This window comes from the organism of the source record quoted next, unplaced genomic scaffold (assembly GCF_019419815.1).
Source record: "Pyrus x bretschneideri cultivar Hongxiangsu unplaced genomic scaffold, Pyrus_bretschneideri_v1 Contig10, whole genome shotgun sequence".
Taxonomy (NCBI): Eukaryota; Viridiplantae; Streptophyta; class Magnoliopsida; order Rosales; family Rosaceae; genus Pyrus; species Pyrus x bretschneideri.
The window spans coordinates 123724-145326 of NW_025999391.1; the positions used below are offsets into that span (position 1 = coordinate 123724).

Here is a 21603-nt window from a genome sequence, read left to right on the forward strand (position 1 = left end):
CAGGATAGGTGGCTTTTAGCTTTGAACCTTCCGTAGTGAATTACTATCAGATTTACTTGGCTAATCAATGAACGCGATATCTTGGACTGCTTAACCGTTTGTGAAACCAAGACAATAGTAATCACACAATACCCTTCCAGACACCCCGTTGTTGCTTGGTTATGTTCATTTTTGCCCTGAACAATTCTTGGTTTCTCATAAGTGCTTTTAGAAAACTAAGCCCTTCAAAAAATTCTCACAGGAATGGTCCCATTCCTCACTCAAGATAGGTGACTTCCCATTAAGAGTATCCTGCAATACCCGGCTTGTTATTTCCAAGTATAGGAATCATTAAAAGCAATGCTTATCCTAAATACGCCGCAGATAACACTGTTTCATCATAGGACATGGGTAGGAGGTAATCTCCGCAATGCTCCCTTTGAATCATCTCGATTGTCCCTTTGAACCTAGATCTTGGGATCTCCAGTCAACTAGGTTGGGTTGCCATTATGGCGATTCTTAAGACGTAGGTTTTTAACCCATTCCCCTCGATGATACAACTTACTCTCTGGTCAAACCTTTAAAAATTGGTACCACTAGGTTGACTTCTCATTATATGGCCATCACAAACTTTATATCCATGCATGGAAATTATTTCCTTTTAGAGTAGTTGTTTTCCAATGTAATTCCTCCAAACATGCGTTCGCACTTGATAAGTAATTTGCTAACACTTGAGCAAACTCCCCCACATTTAAGATATTTATAAGAAGGTTCCCAACCTTGCCATACCTTAAATAATTACTCATTACAAGAGATGACATTTTGATTGTCTTATCCAATTAGCAAATTATATTTCCATTCTTCTTAAATAAATTTCATATCTTGAAAATAGATAAGCTACGTCCACAATTATTCGATAATTGTGGTTAATTTTAACATCATCGTTAAATCGATCACCTTTTCTTTCTTTTTTTCTTTTTTTTTTCTTTTAAGAAGTAGAAACAACTAGGATAGACCTTATACATCTATCTTCTTAGGCCTTCATGCCTCACTAGCCATTATGGGAAAAACAATTCTTGGCTTTTATCCTTTCCTTCTTATGACTAACATGCATGAACATTCATATGCTTACTTAATAAGCATCATCATATCTAATTCATTTTTTTTTTCAAATATCCCACATTTTAATGTCTAGTCTTTTCCTTTCCGAAGACCAAAATGTTTTGACTTCAAACGTCACTTTTATTGTCACAACAAAATGTCAAATTGATTTCTTTATGAATAATCATGAGTCAAGGAAAACTCACTTCGCAGTGACATCATATATCACACTGACCTTTGGATAGTCATGTCTGTTCATGTTTAAAACAAGAAAGGTTGTGTACAATCATTTGTAAAGCAACGAAAACCCGAAGGATCACATCCTCATCGCCACACTATCTTTATACCGGTTCGTGAGGAAATGACAACATTCAATGATTACACACTGGGTTGGCAGCCAACCTTTCATTGCAATGCAACCGATGTACATAGCACAACCATTCAAACAGCCAATGTAATAACAACATATGTATAAATCTCAAAGCAATATCCGAGATCGAACAACATACATGAATAAAAGGCCTTTATTGTAAATGCAGTCATACCAACGGTAGTGTAAACTATTAGAGGTTATTGAAGAAGAAGGTTATACAGAAGCAAGAAACAAGAAAGAAATAGAGGGAGAAGTAGAAGATTCAGAAATTAGAGAGAAGAATCTGTTGAGAATTGTAGTATCTTTTCTTATCAGTTACAATGGTTTGTTACGAGCTATATATATAATAGCATTTGGTAGCTTACACTCTAAGTAACAATATAACCAACTTAACTAACTTCATAACCTTTTGACACTTGTCCATTTCATAACCATTGGATCTTAAAATTCTTAACATCCCACCTTAAGCTAAGGGGCAGAGAATTTAAGCCTAAGATTGGCACAATGAATCTGGAAAAAAAAAAAAAAGGAGTAGATAGTCATTTGGTTAGTATATCAGTAAACTACTCGTTTGAAGACACAAAATGCACTTGCAATTGTTGTTTTGCTACCCTCTCTAGAATAAAATGCACATCAACCTCTATGTGTTGTACGTTGATGCTAGATTGGATTTAAAGTCAGTGCTATGGCAGATAAATTGTCACAGAAGAGAAGTGGCTTTTCTACAATATGCAGAAAATGCAACTGTTGTTTGATGCAATTAAGTTCAACAGTTGTAGTAGATAGAGCCTGATATTTAGCTTCTGTGGATAAGCGAGAGACAGTATTTTGCTTCTTAGATGACCACGAAATGGGATTAAACCCCAAAAATACAACCATTCCAGTAGTTGATCTTCTATCATTAGGATGTTCAGCCGAGTTTGCATCACTCTATGCAGTAATATCCAGTGAACTCTTGACATAATGAATTCCACAACCTTGAGTAGCTCTTAAGTAACTAAGGATCCTTTTAATTACCATGAAATGTGACTCCATAGGGTTTTGCATAATCTGACAGACTTGATGCACTACAAATGCAATGTTAAGTCTAGTAAATGTCAAGTACTGTAAAGCTCCAACTAAACATCTATAAAGGGCAGGATTATTATACGGTTTCCCTTCATCTTTGAGCAATCTGTTGTAGGGCAAACTTGAAGTAGCACATGGTTTAGACAGCAACATTTCAGACTTAGTTAACAAATCTGTAACATACTTGTCTTGAGAGAGAAACAAGCCATCATTCTTCTACATAATTTGAATCCCTAGAAAATAGTGTAGTGGTCCCAAGTCTTTCATATCAAACTCCCTAATAAGTGAATGAATAACCTCAGTGATTGCTTGGGTTGCACTGCCAGTGATAATATTATCATCCACATATAAGAGTAAAATTACCACAGAGCTGTCAACAACTTTCACAAACAATGATGAATCTGCATATGTGGATTTGAATCCCAAAGATGGTAGAAAATTGGTGAATCTCTCATTCCAAGCCCTTGGTGCCTGTTTCAATCCATATAAAGACTTATGTAATCTGTAAACCTAATCTTCATGTTTGATATCAACAAATCCAGGTGGTTGTGCCATGTACACCTCTTCTTGCAATATGCCATGAAGGAAGGCAATTTTCACATCCAATTGTCTCAATGTCCAACCAAAGTGTGCTTACAAAGCTAAAACTAATCTCACTGTTGTTGGTTTAACAATTGGACTAAAAGTCTCCCCATAGTCAATCCCTTCTTCTTGATTAAAGCTTTTAGCTACTAGTCGTGCCTTATACCTCCCAATTGATCCATCAGCATTCTTTTTTATCTTAAAGACCCATTTGCAACCAACTAAGTTCTTGTGTTTTGGTAGGGGAACCAAAGACCATGTACCTTGATTGTGTAATGCTAAAATCTCATCTTTCATAGCCTCATGCCATACTAGAGTTTTTAAGGCAGATTTGTATGTTGCAAGTTCAACTTGAGTCAAGTCAACTCCTCCATTTTCATGAACAACAGCAACAAGAGCAATCTTCTTAACAATGGCACTCTTTGACCTTGTCTTCATAGGGTGGAGATTAACTGGAGGAATGGAGAAAACCACTTACAAATTGTTCACGTTGAAATTCAAGTACCACAGAGAGTGTAGAAAACAAAGGCTGTGTTGTTGGTGTAGCAATGGATTGACTGCAATTTGAATCTTCTACATCTGAGCTTGAAACTATAACTGTAACTGGAATTGTAGTAGAGCCTTCTAAACCAACGTGACTACGATGCTGCCGCCGAATCAGACTTGTTGTCGCTCTCCTAGTGATACGTAGGAAACCTTAAGAAACCCTAGAGAGCATTATTTTCGTTAGGAGTAGCATGTGGTTTCATCATAGTTCGATAAATTAAACTTTTTTATTAAACCACTTTTTGTTAGGTATATTACTTGAATTATGGAGTAAATTCAAACAAGTCATTAATGCGATGTTAATTTAGTGAGTTATTTTTGTGTTTTTAAATTCACCAAGTAATTAAGGGATAAGAAAACTTCATGCTTTAAGAAGTATTTTCCACCCCAATGAAGGAATGCAAATGACAACACTACTAATCTTTCACAAAAATGTAAGCAATGAATTGTCCTGATGATTAAAGCATTCATCTTTTACACATTGTGTCCTGAATTCAAATCCTCTCCTTCGTGGTAGTGTCTCACTTGTACTCAAACAAAAAAAATATAAACAAAGAAAACGTAAGAAACATCACAATTATTTCGTTGGTGCAGTGGAAACTGTTCCACTTCGTTTTCATTGGGGTGGGTTGCCAAGGCCAGCCCTGAGGGTAGCCGAGGTAGGCGGTTGCCTAGGGCCCCCAAGTTCGAGGGGCCCCAAATTTTTTTATACATCCTGTATATAAAATATAAATAAAGAAAACGTAAGAAACATCACAATTATTTCGTTGGTGCAGTGGAAACTGTTCCACCCCGTTTTCATTGGGGTGGGCAGTTCCTCGTAGGCATTAGTTTTTGCTTTTTTCAAATCTATGAAATTAAAGATTAAAATTAAAGATAAATTGCTCTTTAAAAATTTTAAAATTACAAGAATCAAAAGGAGTTAAAATAATTCAACAAATATTAATTTTGAATGAATTTAAAATTGTCAATTTTAGAAACAACATAACAAAACTTCATGTTAGTGGGTGGTTTATGTTTAAATTCTTATTTATTTTCAAAAATATTTTGAATAAAAATTTTATAAATAGAAAAAACTTGAGTTTCTTAAATAAAAAATATACAAAGGTCAATTGTCACACGCACAATAGGTTAGTGAAATTAATGGCCTCAATTTGTCCAAATGCATTTTTTTTTTCTTTTGCTTTTGATAATAACCTAAAAAAATAACAAAACCCATAATAATCATAACTTTGTAATCTTTTTTCTTTCAACTTCCCAATCTTTCTATTTCTATTGAATGTTTAAGGAACTATCACTTGGTTCTGAAGATTGGAATTTGAGGTAACCATAACTTTGAATTTAAATTTTCTTTTTCAATAATTTATTGTTAAACAAGGTTATTCTAAAATTTGATTCGCTAGTGTGTGTTGATTTTAGAAAGAATACAAGAGAACCACTTGGCGTTGTTGATTATTATATTCGTCAATCAAGTTTTATTGTTTTTACTCTCTTGATCATCAAGTTTTATTGCTCTTCACTCTCAATCTTGGGCTGGTTTAGTATTGCTATGCTTTGAAAAGAAAAACTGTGTCTGATGTGCTGTGAGAGTAAGCTCATTTTTGTTGTTTCACGGTTTCAGCTTATTTTCATCCAAAATTGTGAAAATAAGTTGTTTTTAAGTGTTTACCAAACACCTTTTTGAGCTCAGTTTTTTTTTTATACCCACTTTTTATAAAATCACCTCAGTACCAAACCAATACTTAGACTCTTGACTGCAAACACTTAGTGCATTTGCGTCTAAAGACATGTGACATGTAATATTAAGTAATGTTAGTACATCTTTTTTCTTTTGATATTAATTTTTAATGATATTCGACGAAGAAATAGACATTTTATGTAATTAGTAAATTCGTTTTACTATATACCAATATACAAAGAGTCAAAGGTTTGAGAACTTTAGGGCCCCACTTTGAAGACTCGGCTAGGGCCCCCAAATTCTCAGGGCCGGCCTTGCACAAAATTGTGTACAAACTTCTAAGTGACTGCAAATAGCGTGTCATTTGAACCCAAAGTCAACGTTCAACTGAAGTTTCTGTCCGTTTTCTTTTTTGGTCAATAACTGACTATATAACGCTCCCAATTAGTCCCACAGGTATTTGCTCAAATTTTAGAGAAGTCAGCCTAGTTTGTTTCTTGTAAACGGCCTAGTGAGTGGCCTACCTAACTTCCTCCCAAAAAAATAGGGAACCTTTATATTGAAAGTAAATAAATTATTAGCAAATAATTTCAGAAACAGTCAAATGTACCAAAGCAAGAACAACAAAGGAAACAATTAAATAACACGATGACCAGTAATTTCAAGTAGCTTCCAGATCACATCTTACATGTTACGCTGTCATTGTGTTGTGGAGTCTTTTTTTTGTTTTTTGGTTCAACCTCTTCCCTACATATATATATTTAGGCAAACTTGAGAGTTTTAGACTACCTTCAACACTTGCTTTCTTTTCTTCCAAGAGTACTTGTTCTGCGTGATCCACCCTAATTGCAGATTCTCAAAGAGTACATTAATCACAGCCACCTATGGATACTAGGTTTATTTTTCATCTCCTTTCCTCATAAATGCGATTATTTTCTTCCACTAAATAATTTTAGGTTTTGATAATTTATCATCGTTGTATGATATGATGAAACTTTTGACCTTGCACGAGGTAATGTTCACTTGACAAAACACGGTATGTTATTTGCCAGACTTCAAATTCACGGTTTGAAAAATTACGAGAGAACATACCCCATATCACGCGACTTACATTACCCCTTATTATTCATCTTAGTTAATCAACAATTTGACTGTATTTTTCTTTCAACTTCAGACTTGTATTCATTGTCTTACCTTTTACCTTTTCTTTTCTTTTGTATATGCATTTATTTGAATAGAAATAATGACGAAGCGTATGTCAACTTCAACTGGGACAAGCTAGGGTTTGGCCTCACTCCAACTGACTACATATATATCATGAAAATTTCTGGAAAAGATAACTTCTCAGAAGGATCTCTAAGTCGCTATGGAAACATAGAGATAAGCCCATCTGCTGCAATTTTCAATTATGGGCAGGTAATCTTTCTTGTATCATTACTTGCAACGCAAGCCAATGTTATTAACATCAAAATAGACAGAGATTTGCCAGCGACTAATTAACCATTAATTTGTGGTGTCATTAATTAGGGATTGTTTGAAGGTCTGAAGGCATATCGAAGGCCAGATGGTGGCATTCAACTATTTAGGCCAGAACTGAATGCCCTGCGCATGAAAAATGGAGCAGACAGACTCTGCATGCCATCCCCACCAGTTAATGTATTTGTTGATGCTGTAAAAAAAACTGTCCTTGCCAACCAGCGATGGGTATGAAACCTTCAATTTTATCTAGTGAACAAAAGTTGTTTATTCGTCATTTACTGACAATTTGATGAAATGAAAGAAAATATATATTTATTGACAACATTGTTAATAACATCCTTCAAAGAAAATCAGAAGTAACTGCATGAATTTTTTTTCTCAACTTTTGTTAAAATATCTCAAAATCTGTCATATTTAATCATATGTAGCATCAATCCCTGTATATAATTATGACATTAAGTCAATTAATCATGTTTATGAATTCGCTTTTTTGGATTGATGCAGGTGCCTCCACCAGGTAAAGGATCATTATACATTAGGCCTCTACTTATGGGAAGTGGAGCTGTTCTGGGTATTGGACCAGCCCCTGAATGCACATTCCTTATATTCACCTCTCCCATCGGAAATTGGTACAAGGTAGGTGGGGGCTTCCTTCCTTCTTAAGAATTGTTTCTGGTGCTTATTGATGGAAGTTGAATCCAAGACATACTAGGTTTGAATATTTGTAACATGATGCCAAGTTGCATGCCGACAACTTACAAGCTACAATGTCACATTTTTCTGTTCTTTTGCTAAGTGCTTGTTGATTTTGCTCAAATAACAGTGTGGCCCTAGCATGAATTTGTATGTTGAGAATGAGGTTCCTAGGGCTACTCTTGGTGGAACCGGAGCCATTAAAAGCATCACCAATTATTCACCGGTAAGCAAAATTGGCCTACTTCCATAATAAGAAGGATTGGATGATGAGTTGGGATTTTGGGAAATATATTTGTTTGAGATCTTAGTGGTGTCGTTATTGTATTATGTATTTAGGGTTTCTCATGAATGATTTTCTTGCTCCAATTTCCTGTAGGTTTTTGAAGCAGTAAACAAGGCTAAGGCAAAAGGGTTCACCGATGTCTTATTTCTGGACGCGGCCACTGGAAAAAATGTTGAGGAAGTTTCTTCATGCAATGTTTTCATTGTGAAGGTAGTACTGATTAGAATTGTCATTAGCCCTCATAAAATATAATAATTTAGCTAGGGTAACAAATTAATTACGTATTCGATCACATAAATTATTATACATCCACAAGGCAATAAGGAAAACATTATGATCAAGAAAATGTTACTTTGTTCATATTGCTAGACATTTCGATATATCATGTTTGCTGAACAGTTAATCCAAATTGCGGATTCGAAAAATAATTTTCTTTTAAGATGGATCAGACACCAACAACATAATAAACCAAATTGCGACATTAATTGTTTGGCAATAGAATTTTCATAATAATATATGTATTGTTGTAATTTGATATGATAAACTTGATTTCATTTTGTGTTGTAGGATAATGTGATTTTAACACCACCAACCAATGGAACTATTCTTCCAGGGATCACAAGAAAAAGCATTATAGAAATTGCTCTTCATCTAAAGTACAAGGTAATTAAGCAACTTTTTCTTTCCTCATCAACTATTATTCCTTGTATGGCTAGTAATATTCGACAAATACTGGTAAACAATCTTTTATTTATGAAAAGCAATTCTGCAGTCACTATTTCTCATACAAAATATCTAATTTATTGTTTTTGAAAAATTGATTCAGGTGGAGGAACGTGATGTTCCACTAATGGATGTGCTAACAGCTGATGAAGTGTTCTGCACAGGGACTGCAGTGGGTGTCACTGCTGTTGCTAGTGTAACACATCATGATAAAAGGTATAAATAGTGTTTAAAAGGTGCAGATTTCATAAAACAGTTTTCTAAAGAAGTACTTGTTATGTGTGCTTCTTCAAGAAATATGTCCAAGTGGTTTTCTCGTTGATTTTTGAAAAGAATTTTGAAATGTTTATAGAAACACTTCTAGCATAATTGGATATAAGAAGTGTTTTCCATTGAAGCATTACCAACTGAGTCTTTATAATGTAACATTTGAATTTTGATCAATAGCTAGTTAATTTTTATTTTTTATTTTTATACAAACGATATATTTACATTTGTATGGCGGAATAAATTGGTTGTAAACTTGTCATCCACTAAATTCAGATCTAAGCCTCTCACTTACAAATAAATAGAAATATCATTAGACCGTAGTACTAAATGACAATAAATTATTATGTTGAATGGCCAAAAATTAATTATGTACATGCAGGGTTGAATACCGAACTGGAGAAAAATCAATCTCTCAAAAGTTGCGAGTAATGCTTACAGAGATTCAAACAGGCATGGTCGAGGACAAGATGGGATGGACCATGCAAATTTATTGAGCTGCTTCTCTCTGTGTTTCATTGCTAAATCTGAACAGTGGTTTTGGACATGTAGTCAAGCCACAAATGCAAAATAATTATATTTCCTGCTGTATTAGATAAACTAAAGTATGATAGTTGAGTACTATGGGTGCTCGTTAAAAGTTGCTTCTCTATCCTTAATGATAATAAAATTTCTATATAAACATTTGAGGTGATGATTGATCCAGCAAAGTTTATTAAACATTTTCTAAAATGATATTATTCACACACTCATTTTTATCTTTCACACACTTCCTCTTAATTTATGTTATTTGGTCATTATCAATTCATTCGACTCGGTGATTGGATATATAGCCTAAAAAATTATAGAAATAATTTCTATCACAAAACCGATAACTCCATAAAATTGTTGCATGCTTTGCATGGTATAGCAAGTAATAACTAAAGATAGAGAGGGAGAATAAATGAGCTATGAAGCTTCCTAACATATTGCTTCTCTCTTATGGCAGTTACAAATCAGGGTAAATGAGGCATTTCACCAATGCAAAATATCTAACAATAATAATAGATTATTGATACAATGACAGTTAAGAGCATATTCAAAAGGGATATCAAATATAAAACATCAAATTTAAATTTGAGTGGCTTATGTGGAAATATGGAATCATGCAAAACTTCTTACTTACAAGTTCATATGTTATGCGCCTATTTTGTGTGTAGCCTCTATATGTCAAAATGTTTCATTTTATATTAGGGAATTGTTATTAACACTCTCAAAATCTCATTCTACATTCTTTACAAAATGTTTTTTTTTTTTCTAATTATAAAAAGTTTAGAATGCAAACTGAGATTTTCTTTAGTACCAATAACAATTCTCTTATATTATTTTCTTTTGTAATATTTAATAGTTATTTATTAAAGAAGGTTGAAAGTAACAATTTCACATAAACAAAATAAGTTGTATTCGTTGTGGGTCCTACCATTAATCAAATTAAAAATAATTTGGCATCAATCTCTCTTCTTGTCATTTTTTTACGCTGGGAGCACCTTTTTCAATCCAAGTTAGCATTTGGCTCCACGGTTGAAGCCTTTATTGATGCTAAAACTATCCGTTTTTGTGCACCTAGCATTTTTTACATTTTCATTGAAAATGCTCTAAAGGTTAAAACAAAAGGTTAAACACATTTATCCTAACATGAGACTATGACATGTGAAATGCAAATGCAATTAAAATTCAACACCTTAACTTGCAGTTTGACTTGAATATTTGGGTAGACTTTATAATTCGTTGCCAAAACAACCCTCCAAAAATTCCAACCTAATTAAACTAATCAAATATTAATTGTGTGTAAGTGATCGTTTAAGTGGCTGAACTACCTTTCCTATTGGCCAACTCTATCTTGTAGTCTAGACATAGAAGTCCAAAAGTCTTCATGCTTAGGTCATCCAAATTTATAACACTAAACCAGAGCCAACCTTGAGGTATGCAAAAGGTGTCACTGCATAAGGCCTCGATTCAGAAGAGCCCCCAAATTTTATTTTCATGTACACTAACACATGCGTAGATATTTTAAAATATGCAATATAATATCAAAGTTCTAATCTGGTGCTAGTGGCTTAGGGTTTTTACCATTTTGAGGCTTTAGCATGAGCTAGGTTCGACAGTCGGTAGTTTTGCCTTACTGATTTCAAAAACATGCAATTGTTTCGAACTCATGACCTATTGAAGACAGAAAACACTCTTGTCCACAAAAACAAACTTATTTTTTATTCACTAACCTATAATACTTCAATTTTATAGAAGAAAAAAATTAAAAAATAATAAATAATAAAAGGCCTCCTTGTAAGTTTTGCACAAAGCACCCAAATGCTTAGAGCCACCCCTGCACTAAACTAACAAGACTTCTTGACAAAAAAAAAAAAATATATATATATATATATATATATATTATATACCAAGACTTCGTGGAAAAAGTACTCTTAGCTAGGGCCAACCCAGGCCCAATGCTGGCAGGGCGATCGTCCGGGGTCCAAAATAATTGGGGGCACCAAAATTATTAGGATGGTATATTTATATATGTTTTCATAAGAGTATAAATTTATAAAATTTGGTTCAATGACAAAGATATTTAACTAGAACTGGTAGTTTTATTGTTTGAAATTAATGAGGAGGTCTTGAGTTCAAAACATCATGTGTCCTTATTTATTTTTCAATTTTTACAAATTTCTTTTCATAAGAGTATAAATATATAAAATTTGGCTAAATGATCAAGAAGTTTAACTAGAATCAATGATTTTTGTTGTTTAAAATTAACGAGAGATCCTAAATTCGAAATGCTAAAAGCATGTTTATTCTTTTTAATTTTTACGAATTTTTGTTTGGTTGTTAATTTATTTTTAATTAATAGCTAGTAGCTATGTGACATCCCACATCGCCCAGGGAAGTGATCATTACATGTATATTCCCATCCCTACCTAGCACGAGGCCTTTTGGGAGTTCACTGGCTTAAGGTTCTGTAGGAACTTCGAAGTTAAGCGAGAAAGGGGCTAGAGCAATCCCATGATGGGTGACCCACTGGGAAGTTGCTCGTAAGTTCCCAAAAACAAAACCGTGAGGGAATGGTAAGCCCAAAGAGGACAGTAGGTGGACCGGGCTCGGGAAGTGATCCGTCCTAGGTCGGGATGTGACAATTGGTATCAAAGCCTAACCCTAGCCGTGGTGTGCCGACGAGGATGTCGGGCCCTTAAGGGGGGTGGATTGTGATATCGCCCAGGGGAGTGATCCTTATATATATATTCTCATCCCTAACTAGCACAAGGCCTTTTGAGAGCTCACTGACTTCGGGTTCCGTAGGAACTCCGAAGTTAAGCGAGAAAGGGGCTAGAGCAATCCCATGATGGATGACCCACTTGGAAGTTACTCGTGAGTTCCCAAAAACAAAACCATGAGAGAATGGTAAGCCCAAAGCGAACAATATCGTGCTACGGTAGTGGAGTGGGCCTAGGAAGTGATCCGTCCCGGGTCGGGATGTGACAAGCTATGTGGGTTGTTATTTTTAAAAATTTGTTCCAATTCAAGTTTAATCTTCAACAAAGAGTAATGCGGTTGACCAAATTTGCAAATCATATGATGTATCATAAAAAAGTTTAATTTAGTAACCATTTGTTAGTTATACATATCAATTAGACTCAAAAACATCATTATTTTTTTAGTCCCATATTGACAAGGTTAGTGAATAAGAAAAAACACCTCACGATTTATACAAAAACACTTTAAAAGTTAAGATGGAAAACAAAACTCATATCTATCTACTTGTAAACCCGGAGTTTTTTTTGTTTCCTTCTCACGATACAAAATAAATTAGTTTTTCCGTATTTCTAAATTATTAAGTTTGAAGTTCTTTTGTAAGTATAATTTTATCGATGTCTTACGTGTGAAAACAAATAATTTTCTTATATAAAGTGAGGGCATATTTTTTAGTGTCGTCCCGGACCTCAAAAATCTCTGGACCGGCCCTGCTCTCAGCCAGACATCAAATTTGACGCCAAAAAGTACAAAGCACCGATATAGTATTTTGGTTTGAATTTTTTTGACGAAATTGGTGCTATTTCAGTTTGAAAAATCAAAGTCATGTTTTTTATTTTACCTATACAAAACTTTCTCACTTTCACTTTTATAATAAAGTGATGTTATCTAAATCTAAACTACATATTAATAGAACTTTATTTGTCAATTAAAAATCATCTAAACTACATATTAATAGAACTCTATTTATCGCCACTTAGTACTACGATGTAGTGATATTCCTCTTTACCTATAAGTGAGAGATTTTAGCTAGGTTTAATTCTCGCCAAAGGTGAATTTGAACCACATTATTGATAGCTCATTGTGAGACTCACCCCATCCCCTCCCCTTATTGTAGAAAATATCGTTTTTTTTTTTTTAAAAAAACAAAACAAAACAAAAACAAAAACAAAAAAACAAAAAACAAAAAAAAAAAAAAAAAAAAAAACTTTGTTTGTCAACTAAAAATCAATGAAATTACTATTATACCCTTTTATACATAACTAAAAGAAAAAAATTAGACATTATAGTAATTTCACACAAACAAATTTTTACTTCTTTTTTTTTTTTTTTTTTTAACTGAACCTCGTAACCATGTCATCCTATCAATACCTAAACTCACTTTTCGTTTCTCTCTCTCTCATTTGCACCCACCCACGTCTACTTTTTTCTTACTTTTTCTAACTTCGCCAATCCACTAATACTTAATTCTTTATAAATTTTAAATCACACACAAAGGGTGTCTACTGCTGCATCTAGTTATATATAAAGTAAAGGGAAAAGGGTACTAATCACCCTTAATTTTCATAAAAAATTTGGATTAAAATATGTCATGATAGGAAACAAAACGAAAATAAAGACGAAATTTGCTTTTAAATGAAGTGTTAAGATGGAGAGATATCTCACCAAAATGCGTTTATGTTATAAATTGCTCACTCAAAGGTGTTTTGTTTCTTTGTTGCGGCTGTTTTAGACTTTATTCTACATTAACTTGCAGCCATGACTTCTGAATCCATAGTTCACAGGTGATTTACTTCACCTTATCAGCTTTCTTAATTTTATCTCTTATACTTAATTTCCGTAAGAATTTCTCAAAGCAGTCATGAAGCAGATGAAAAACACGTTGATGCCATGAACTGGGATGAACTGGAATTTGGGGTAATTCCAACCGATTACATGTACATTAGGATATGTTCCGATGGAGAGAATTTTTCACAAGGCCATCTCGCTCCCTATAGAAAGATTGAGCTCAGCCCATTTGCTGGAATCTTGAATTATGGACAGGTAATTATACTTAGCTGCCCTTATGTTTGTTTCACAATGACGCCGAATATAATCGGATCCATGCTAATTAATAGATGAGTATCGATCCGAGGGCTTGTAATTCTAGTAGTTAAGAGTATGTACGTGATGGTGTCATCAGGGAATATTAGAAGGTCTCAAGGCAATCAGGACGAAAGATGGTCGCATTCAGCTCTTTCGTCCGGAAGAGAACGCTCTAAGAATGAAGATGGGTGCAGAGAGATTGTGCGTGCCATGTCTATCTACTGAGCAATTTCTTGCTGCTTTAAAACAAGCAGTCCTTGCCAACAAGCGTTGCGTATTTTCACTTTAGACCCTATAGTTCTAAAGTTTACAAACGTAAAAACTGACGTTTTAATTTTCATATGTATATGTAATCGGATCCATGCTCATTAATAGATGAGTATCGATCCGAGGGCTTGTAACTCTAGTGGTTACGAGTATCTACACCTCTTGGTACTCACAAGTTAGATCACAATGGTACTCTATTACCTAATCCTCATGAATACATATCAATGGTGGGGCATTGCAATATTTGACATGAACAAGAACTGATCTCTCATATGCAGTGAATCAAGTTTGTCAGTTTCTTCATTGTCCTGGAGGTACTCACTTTCAAGCTATCAAAGGAATACTTACTAAGGTTTCTAAAAGGCTCTATTGATCATGGTTTGTGGTTCAAGAAAAGCTCTTTGGATCTCACTGCCTTCTCTAATGCAGATTAGGTAGGCTGTGTATTTGACAGAAGATCTACAAATGATTACTGTGTTTATCTGGGTAGTAATCTCATTAGTTGGAGTGAAAGAAGCAGCGAACAGTTGCTCGTTCCTCAACGAAAGCTGAATATAGATATTGGGTTCATACAATAACAGAACTACCTGAGTTTGCAAAATATTTAAGGACATTTGTTTTCCTCTGTCTAAAGTTCCAGTTTTGTGGTGTGACAATGTATCTGCCACTTCTCTGGCTTCCAATCCAGTGTTCCATGCTAGTAACAAACAAGTGGAAATAGATTATCATTAAATCAAAGAACTAGTTCTTGCTTATCTCCTCAAATTCAGTATGTCAACAGCCAAAATAAGAATGTTAATATTCAGGCCAGTTTCACTATCTTCAGTCCAAGTTTTACCCTCCATTCAGCTTGACCGGGTGTAAAGACGCAACTCATACTCATAGTACAGTCAGCAGTGTCATAGTCTTGTCATTGTCCTTATCCTTACCTATTGCAACAGTTATGTAACTAATTGTAGTGCTAGTGCGAGGTGTTAGTGTGATTAGTTAAGCTTGATTAGTTGCTAATCATTATTGGCAAATGTATATAACGCCAGTGCCAATCTTTTTCATTCGAAAGGTAACATTGGTAATTTTGCATGCTTTGCTGCTAGCTAGGTAGCTTATTCAGTCAAATTCTTTTATTATTGTGAAGAAATGTTATCCTGTCAAACTGAGAATATCGACCATTATTTAAGTAGATTCTTGCCAAGACGTCTCATTCAGATTCACTCTGCAACAACATAATATGATTATGTTATTATGCTATCGAACTTTTGGTGATATAAATATGCACATTGCGGGTTTTGTCAGGGTATATTTGAAGGTATTAAGGAGTACAGGACAGAAGATGATCGATTTCTGCTCTTTAGGCCTGGACATAATGCTTTAAGAATGCTGATGGGAGCAGACAGCATGCAATATTTTCATCTTGAAGGCAAAACCAATTAGCATTACTGCGCTTTTGGTCCACTCAATTCGAAGGCGTAAACCTAGAGCATGCATGCTTTCCTTCAGGTCGAGGAACATGTAATTACGGTGAAGGATTTGCTTGAAGTCAACGATCTGTATTGGAACTGCCGTTGCTGTCACCCCAATTGGTGTTGTAATTTATGAAGGAGAAAGGGAGAGAATTCAACTTCATTTTTTCTTGTTTTTGGTTTAATTTCAGGATGCCGTGACATTGCATTTGTAGGGTTGAGTACAGCACAGGAAAATGAGCACTGTTTAATGGGTGCGTACAAAACTATCCTTGCTCATCCTACCCTTATTTCAATAAAATTCCGGAAAAACTAGCCTTTTATGATCATATCGTAGTAATTGGGCAAACGGGGGGTCATTCGGGGCGATTAGGACAACTCCTTAATACAAAATATATAAGACAAGCAAATAGAACATTACCATTTACTCTCGTTGTCGTGGCACAGGTGTCCAAAGCCAGGCTGAAATTTTCCTTGTGTTCTAACCACAGTTGCCTCCTCTAGATGCAACATTATGTGGATTTCAAAAGGCAGCATTGAGAACAAGTTGGGATGGGATTGTGCTGCGAAGTTCACTACATCTCAGATGAAAAAAATGAAAAATCTCAACATGAAAATAATTCATCAATTTCTACTTTTAATAACATTTAGCTGCTTTATATATAAGCCATTCCAAGTATCTGTTAATCCTGGCAAGCACCAGTGCATGCAGTCGTCGTGTTTCTTCCCACTGGCTGTGGATGGATGGGTATCTGCTCTGAACTCACTCATGTGGGTTATGTTCAAAATCTGGAAACTTGATCCTTTAAGGGACTTGTAGAGGTGTTGATTCACCAGGCGTGCCTCCACGTTTGTACCATTATTCTTCACTGAGAAGAGATCTTCGACCTAGAAAGCAAATCGTAACATTATACAATAGCTTAATTGAAACAACACAAAGTAGAAGGGGTTTGTGCTTGGGTAAAAATCATTGCTTCATAACATGTAAGTGTAGCTCAATTAACTAAACATGACATTCATTTTGCTCAAAAGTAAAAACAGACATGATATCCATTCGGGTCATTATAGCATCACACAACTCACCTGCTCTACCAATAAAGGATTTAGCCGATTACAAGAGCCACCTTGGTCCCAATCACCCCCTTCAAAATGTCTAGGTGACTGAGTACGAAAAAAATTTGATTGCACCTACTTTCGTTCTGTTCTCCATAAGCATTACCTACAATGAATGAATCCACTAAAAACATGAACACCAGAATACTACCTCTTAATTTCTTATGAAACGTAAATTTAAACAAATTATGAGTATTGAAAGTCTTGATCTCTGCCTCAGAAAATTAAACATAAAATTAACCAAATTATGAGTACTGAAAGTCTTGATCTCTGCCTTATAAAATTAAACAAAATCTGGGCCCGGGGATTTTGAAGAAAGCATATCGAAGAGAGTTGCCTTGATCTCCACCTCAGAAAAATCCTCATTCAAAGAGGTAGCCATCTCATCGGTAACTAGCTGGTCCAGGGCCCCAATAATTTCCTCGTCATCCACCACTTGGGAGGTCCAGAACAAGTTGTCAAAATAGGATAAAACAATGCGTTCCATACCATCATCTAACATAACCAACTCCCCATTATCGTCACTGAGGCCATAAATTGCATTTTTTTTGTTTTTCGAGTGGTAGCTCTCTAGTGGAAAAACTTGGTGTTCTTGTCCCCCTCTTTTAACCATTGAATTCGAGACCTTTGCCGCCAGAAGGTTTCCTCTTGAGCCAAAAGGGAATCAAGTTCTGCAAAACATCATTCTTCTCGGCCAACATGGTTCAGTCAAGGGGTTAGCCAAAAAAAATTGAGCCAAGAACGAACCTGCTCAATTTTCAATTTCCTAGCCTTGAAATTTTGGTGCTGCCAAGTTAGAAAAGAAACCTTCATCGCTTTCACTTTTTCCACCACCTAGAACATTGGGAACCCTGCAATCAAGGCAGACCTCAGCCATCACTTCCTTACAAGAATCATGATGCATCCACCATTCCTCAAATATGAAATAAGCCCTTCCATGACCCTTCCTAGAATCCCTGCCATTGTAATTGAGCAAAATTGGAAAATGATCAGATTTGCATGGGTTAAGGTGGATAATAGAGCAATTGGAAAGAGATTCATCCAAGTAGAGTAGCGAGGACACAGTCGAGCCGTCCATTAATACCCCCACAGCCGGGGGTTATCCAAGTAAAATTCTCGCCTCTGAACCCCAAACCCATAAGATTACAGTCTCCCACTGCTTCATGGAATGAGAGAATTTGGTGGATGTGGCGTAAATTTCCTCCCTCCTTCTCCACAGAAAGGAAAATTCCATTGAAACCGCCTCTACAAACCCGGGGAATAGAGGAGCGTGAAGCCAGTGTCCTCAATAGGTCCCACGTTTCATGCCTATGCTTAGTCACTGGGTGTGGGTGTCCATAGAAACCCGTGAACCTCCAGTGCTTCGCATCACCAATTCCGCCTACCTCCTCGTTAATATGGTGGGAAGAAGAGGATAGAATTCTCAAAGTAGTGTCATCATTCCATAGTAAGGAAAGACCTCTGGATCTACCACAAGAGGTTACTCCAAAAGCGTAATTGAACCCCAACTGCACTCTGATATTTCGTAGCCTATTTGTATTGTATTAGTTTTAGAGAAAAACACAATACGGGGAGCTTGTTGCCGGATTAACCCACGCAACGCTTGAACTATCCGACGGTTCCCAAGCCCCTGGTAGTTCCAAAATAAAATACTCATGGTTAACGATAAGACTGAGTCTCCTTAACCGCTGCTGATTCCAGATTCTTTTAGTGCTTATTCCTTCCTAGCAGGCCATTGAATTTAGCCTCTTCCAACTTTTTGGATGCAGAAATAAGGACTTCACATAACCCCTGGTCTTCCCCCATGCAGAACGAACTTCTTCTAGTAAAGTCAATATCTCCAGTTACATGTTGACCACGTCCCCTACCATTCCTTTTTTATTTTCTTTTAGGGCCATCGCCCTGAGCAAAATGGAGAGGTTTCTACGGGCTAATAGGTGCCTTGGTTCTTGGACGTTTAGGAGGGGGGTTAGGTGTAGCACTCTCATCCATGTGCTTTTTCTTGGCTTTTCCAAGTCATGGATCGGTAGGAAGGTCCCCCACTGGTAATGAGTTGCTAGGATCCAACAGCTAATCACAAGGTAGGCCAGCCAATTCATAGCCAGGCTCAAGCCTAAAGAATTGCTAAGTGTTAGTAAGCCCATTGGCATTGAGGAAAGCCCATGGTGGGATCCGCTTTGGGTCACTCCAAACTTTATCGAGGGATAGACCATTGATAGCCAACGTTAATAAGCCATTCGTAAAGTGGGTCCCAAAACTATCAGGGTGCCACATGTGATCAAGATCCTCTAGAGATGATCTCATTCTGACATCCTCAGATTGATTGTTACCAGGTAACGGACACTGCAAACCAAGTTGCATTCAAATGTCAGCTCCAACATATCCCTGTCGCCAGTAACTGGATTATTGTTACCGTTTGACTGCATGGAGACCTCAATGTCCTTCTGTTTGGCCACAACGTTCACTTGAAACTGCCATGCCTATGCCTTCCATTCTTCATCCCGAATACCATAGAAACCACTTTCCACATGCCATTTTCTACGCCAATGCCGCTCATTAGCACCACTACTTGGCTTAGGTCTAGTCTGGCAGGGAAACAGCAACATAGAGACGAAGCCAATAGGGGGCACTCTTAATCCCTCACCATAGTTACATTCACCGGATTCAGTGAGTTGAACCTTCTAGGTACATCCTTTAGAATGCCCAAGCCGACCACACTTGTAGCAAAAGTCCTTGAGACCTTAGTAATGAAGCCGGATAGTTAAAGAACCATTCTCTAGGCAAGGCATAATAAATCTGGTAAGGAGGGGTCTACAGGTATCAAAATCAACCCTGCATCATAAGAAACCTCAGAACCCGTTCTCCACCGGATCAGCGACTACGATGACTGCTCCAATCCTTTATCCCAACCAGCGGGCATTTTTATTGGTATAGAGTTAGCGTGGTATGCCATGAGATTGGACCCAAAACATCACCTTGTCCGGCTTAATGTGATCTAAGGAGTGATAAGTAGGCCAAAACTTAACTGAGAAAGAGTAGCCCTTCACAAACCATGGGTTCCCCTCTAACAATTGCCTCGCTACCGCTTCTTCCCCATTGGTGATAGCGTGGATATTTTCCTTCGCTCTAGCCACTCGGATGACTCTAAGTTTGTGCCAAAGTAGCCGACGTACCTCCTTCATAACATACTGAAGGGGTTCCTGATCAACAATCATTCTACCAACTAGATGAATAAGGTCTTCAAAGCGATTCTCCAGGTCCAAACAATCCTCGAAAAAATCCGACAAACATTCGATGTCCTCCACTCCATAATCGGGTTGATGTTTGTCCATAATGATGGCAAACAATAAAGGGCCTGCAGACAATAAAGGTAAAAACCCACTAAAGAAACAGCAACTAGGGGCCACCAATCAGGATCCACCGCCTCCATTAGGGACACAATCTAGCAAAGAGCCATCATCGAAGCTCGCCAGAGAGCATCACCCTTAAACTATCGTGGTTAAGCAGCCTGGATTATGCCAAAGAAAACTCAGGAAGATCAAAGATTAAGATGCCATGTTGTATATGCCTTGTGTAGGTGGGAGTTGGGCGCCGGACAGCATCACCCTTGCCAATGGAAGTTACATACAAGTGATCGGTCATCGCTTCTTAGTTCATTTTATTCTTAATAACATATAGCTTATCTTCTTAGATATAATTGTTGTTTAAAATATTGATATCAATAAAAAATATTTAAATGCAAATTTGTAGAAATATCGACGGATATATCAAATATCAACATCCAAAGTGGTTGCTTTAGATGGAAATAATGGAAATTTAAAAGGAAACTTTAGAAATTGTCAAACATTGATTTGGACAAAATATGAGAGTTTCTCTGATATTTAACAAATGTGTGAGAAATAACAATGATATCTGTCGATTTCTTTATCTTTCTCTTATTTTTTAGAGATTTCCATAAAAATATGGAACGTATCGAAGAATTTCTAATCAATAGATATATCAATCAACAAAAACTGCCAGAGTGGTTGTTGATTCTTCCATGGTTATTAAGGTTTCTCATCTTGATAGTTGCCTGGGGGATCATAGTTGCACCCAATAAAGGTACCCCCACTACTGCACCTCACTTTTGCGCACCCTAGGCGAACTATCATATTCCAAACCACCTGCCTATAATGCCCACACATCTTGCCATCAGCACACGAATTCGACTCATAATTGTAGTCAACCTTCTCTGCCTCCCACCTGTCCACAGCCTTCACTCTCGGTAAGTCAGCCGTGCTTATGGTGGAAAGGTTTTCACCGTATAGCCCATTGGAATGTGTGAGATTGCAGTCGCCAATACGTTGGTTAGCGTGGTTTTGTGCAAAACGTGCTATATTGTCCTCCCACATCAAGGGACCGACGCCTACCGTTGCGCAGGCGGAATTGTGGGAATTGAGGAAGTCTTGGGGTGTGTCTTGGGCATGAGTCGATTGGATTAGGGCTGAGCCTAAAATGTAAATGAGGGATAAAGAAATCTTGCACAGCCCCATGTTAATGGTTTGTTTTTTTTTCTGTACTGAATTATTAAGTTGTGGATGGGAAGATGAGATGTTATGGTGTGTGAGTATTTATGATA

The 21603-nt window shown here is 36.4% G+C and overlaps 3 protein-coding genes across 3 annotated transcripts in view; 2 read left to right on the forward strand and 1 right to left on the reverse strand.

Annotated features, from left to right (window-relative positions):
- The first annotated feature begins 386 nt into the window (after window positions 1-386).
- LOC103967077 (putative branched-chain-amino-acid aminotransferase 7) lies at window positions 387-9272 on the forward strand. Its single transcript, XM_048568963.1, has 10 exons — window positions 387-397; window positions 2874-2924; window positions 6566-6743; window positions 6855-7031; window positions 7311-7442; window positions 7630-7725; window positions 7879-7995; window positions 8353-8448; window positions 8612-8724; window positions 9158-9272. The coding sequence occupies exons 1-10, from the start codon at window positions 387-389 to the stop codon at window positions 9270-9272; spliced, it is 1086 nt and encodes a 361-aa protein (XP_048424920.1).
- A 4463-nt stretch (window positions 9273-13735) lies between these two features.
- Window positions 13736-21603, forward strand: part of LOC103934343 (putative branched-chain-amino-acid aminotransferase 7) — an 80719-nt gene continuing 72851 nt past the window's right edge. Inside the window, exons 1-3 of the mRNA XM_048568970.1 lie at window positions 13736-13844; window positions 13920-14103; window positions 14243-14419. Coding sequence (XP_048424927.1) covers window positions 13819-13844; window positions 13920-14103; window positions 14243-14419 — 387 coding nt within the window. The 5' untranslated portion in view covers window positions 13736-13818. The remainder of the gene's footprint in view (window positions 13845-13919; window positions 14104-14242; window positions 14420-21603) is intronic.
- LOC125468435 (pathogenesis-related protein 1-like) lies at window positions 21032-21517 on the reverse strand. The gene has a single exon (XM_048564153.1). The coding sequence runs from the start codon at window positions 21515-21517 to the stop codon at window positions 21032-21034; it is 486 nt and encodes a 161-aa protein (XP_048420110.1).

Excerpts from the sequence above, each read along its gene's own strand:
- LOC103967077 (XM_048568963.1), top strand. Across the intron at positions 2,925-6,565 it reads TCACAAACAATGATGAATCT|AAATAATGACGAAGCGTATG; the intron begins GCATATGTGGAT and ends TTATTTGAATAG. Across the intron at positions 8,449-8,611 it reads CTCTTCATCTAAAGTACAAG|GTGGAGGAACGTGATGTTCC; the intron begins GTAATTAAGCAA and ends AAATTGATTCAG.
- LOC125468435 (XM_048564153.1), bottom strand. The coding sequence starts at position 21,517 with ATGGGGCTGTGCAAGATTTCTTTATCCCTCATTTACATTTTAGGCTCA.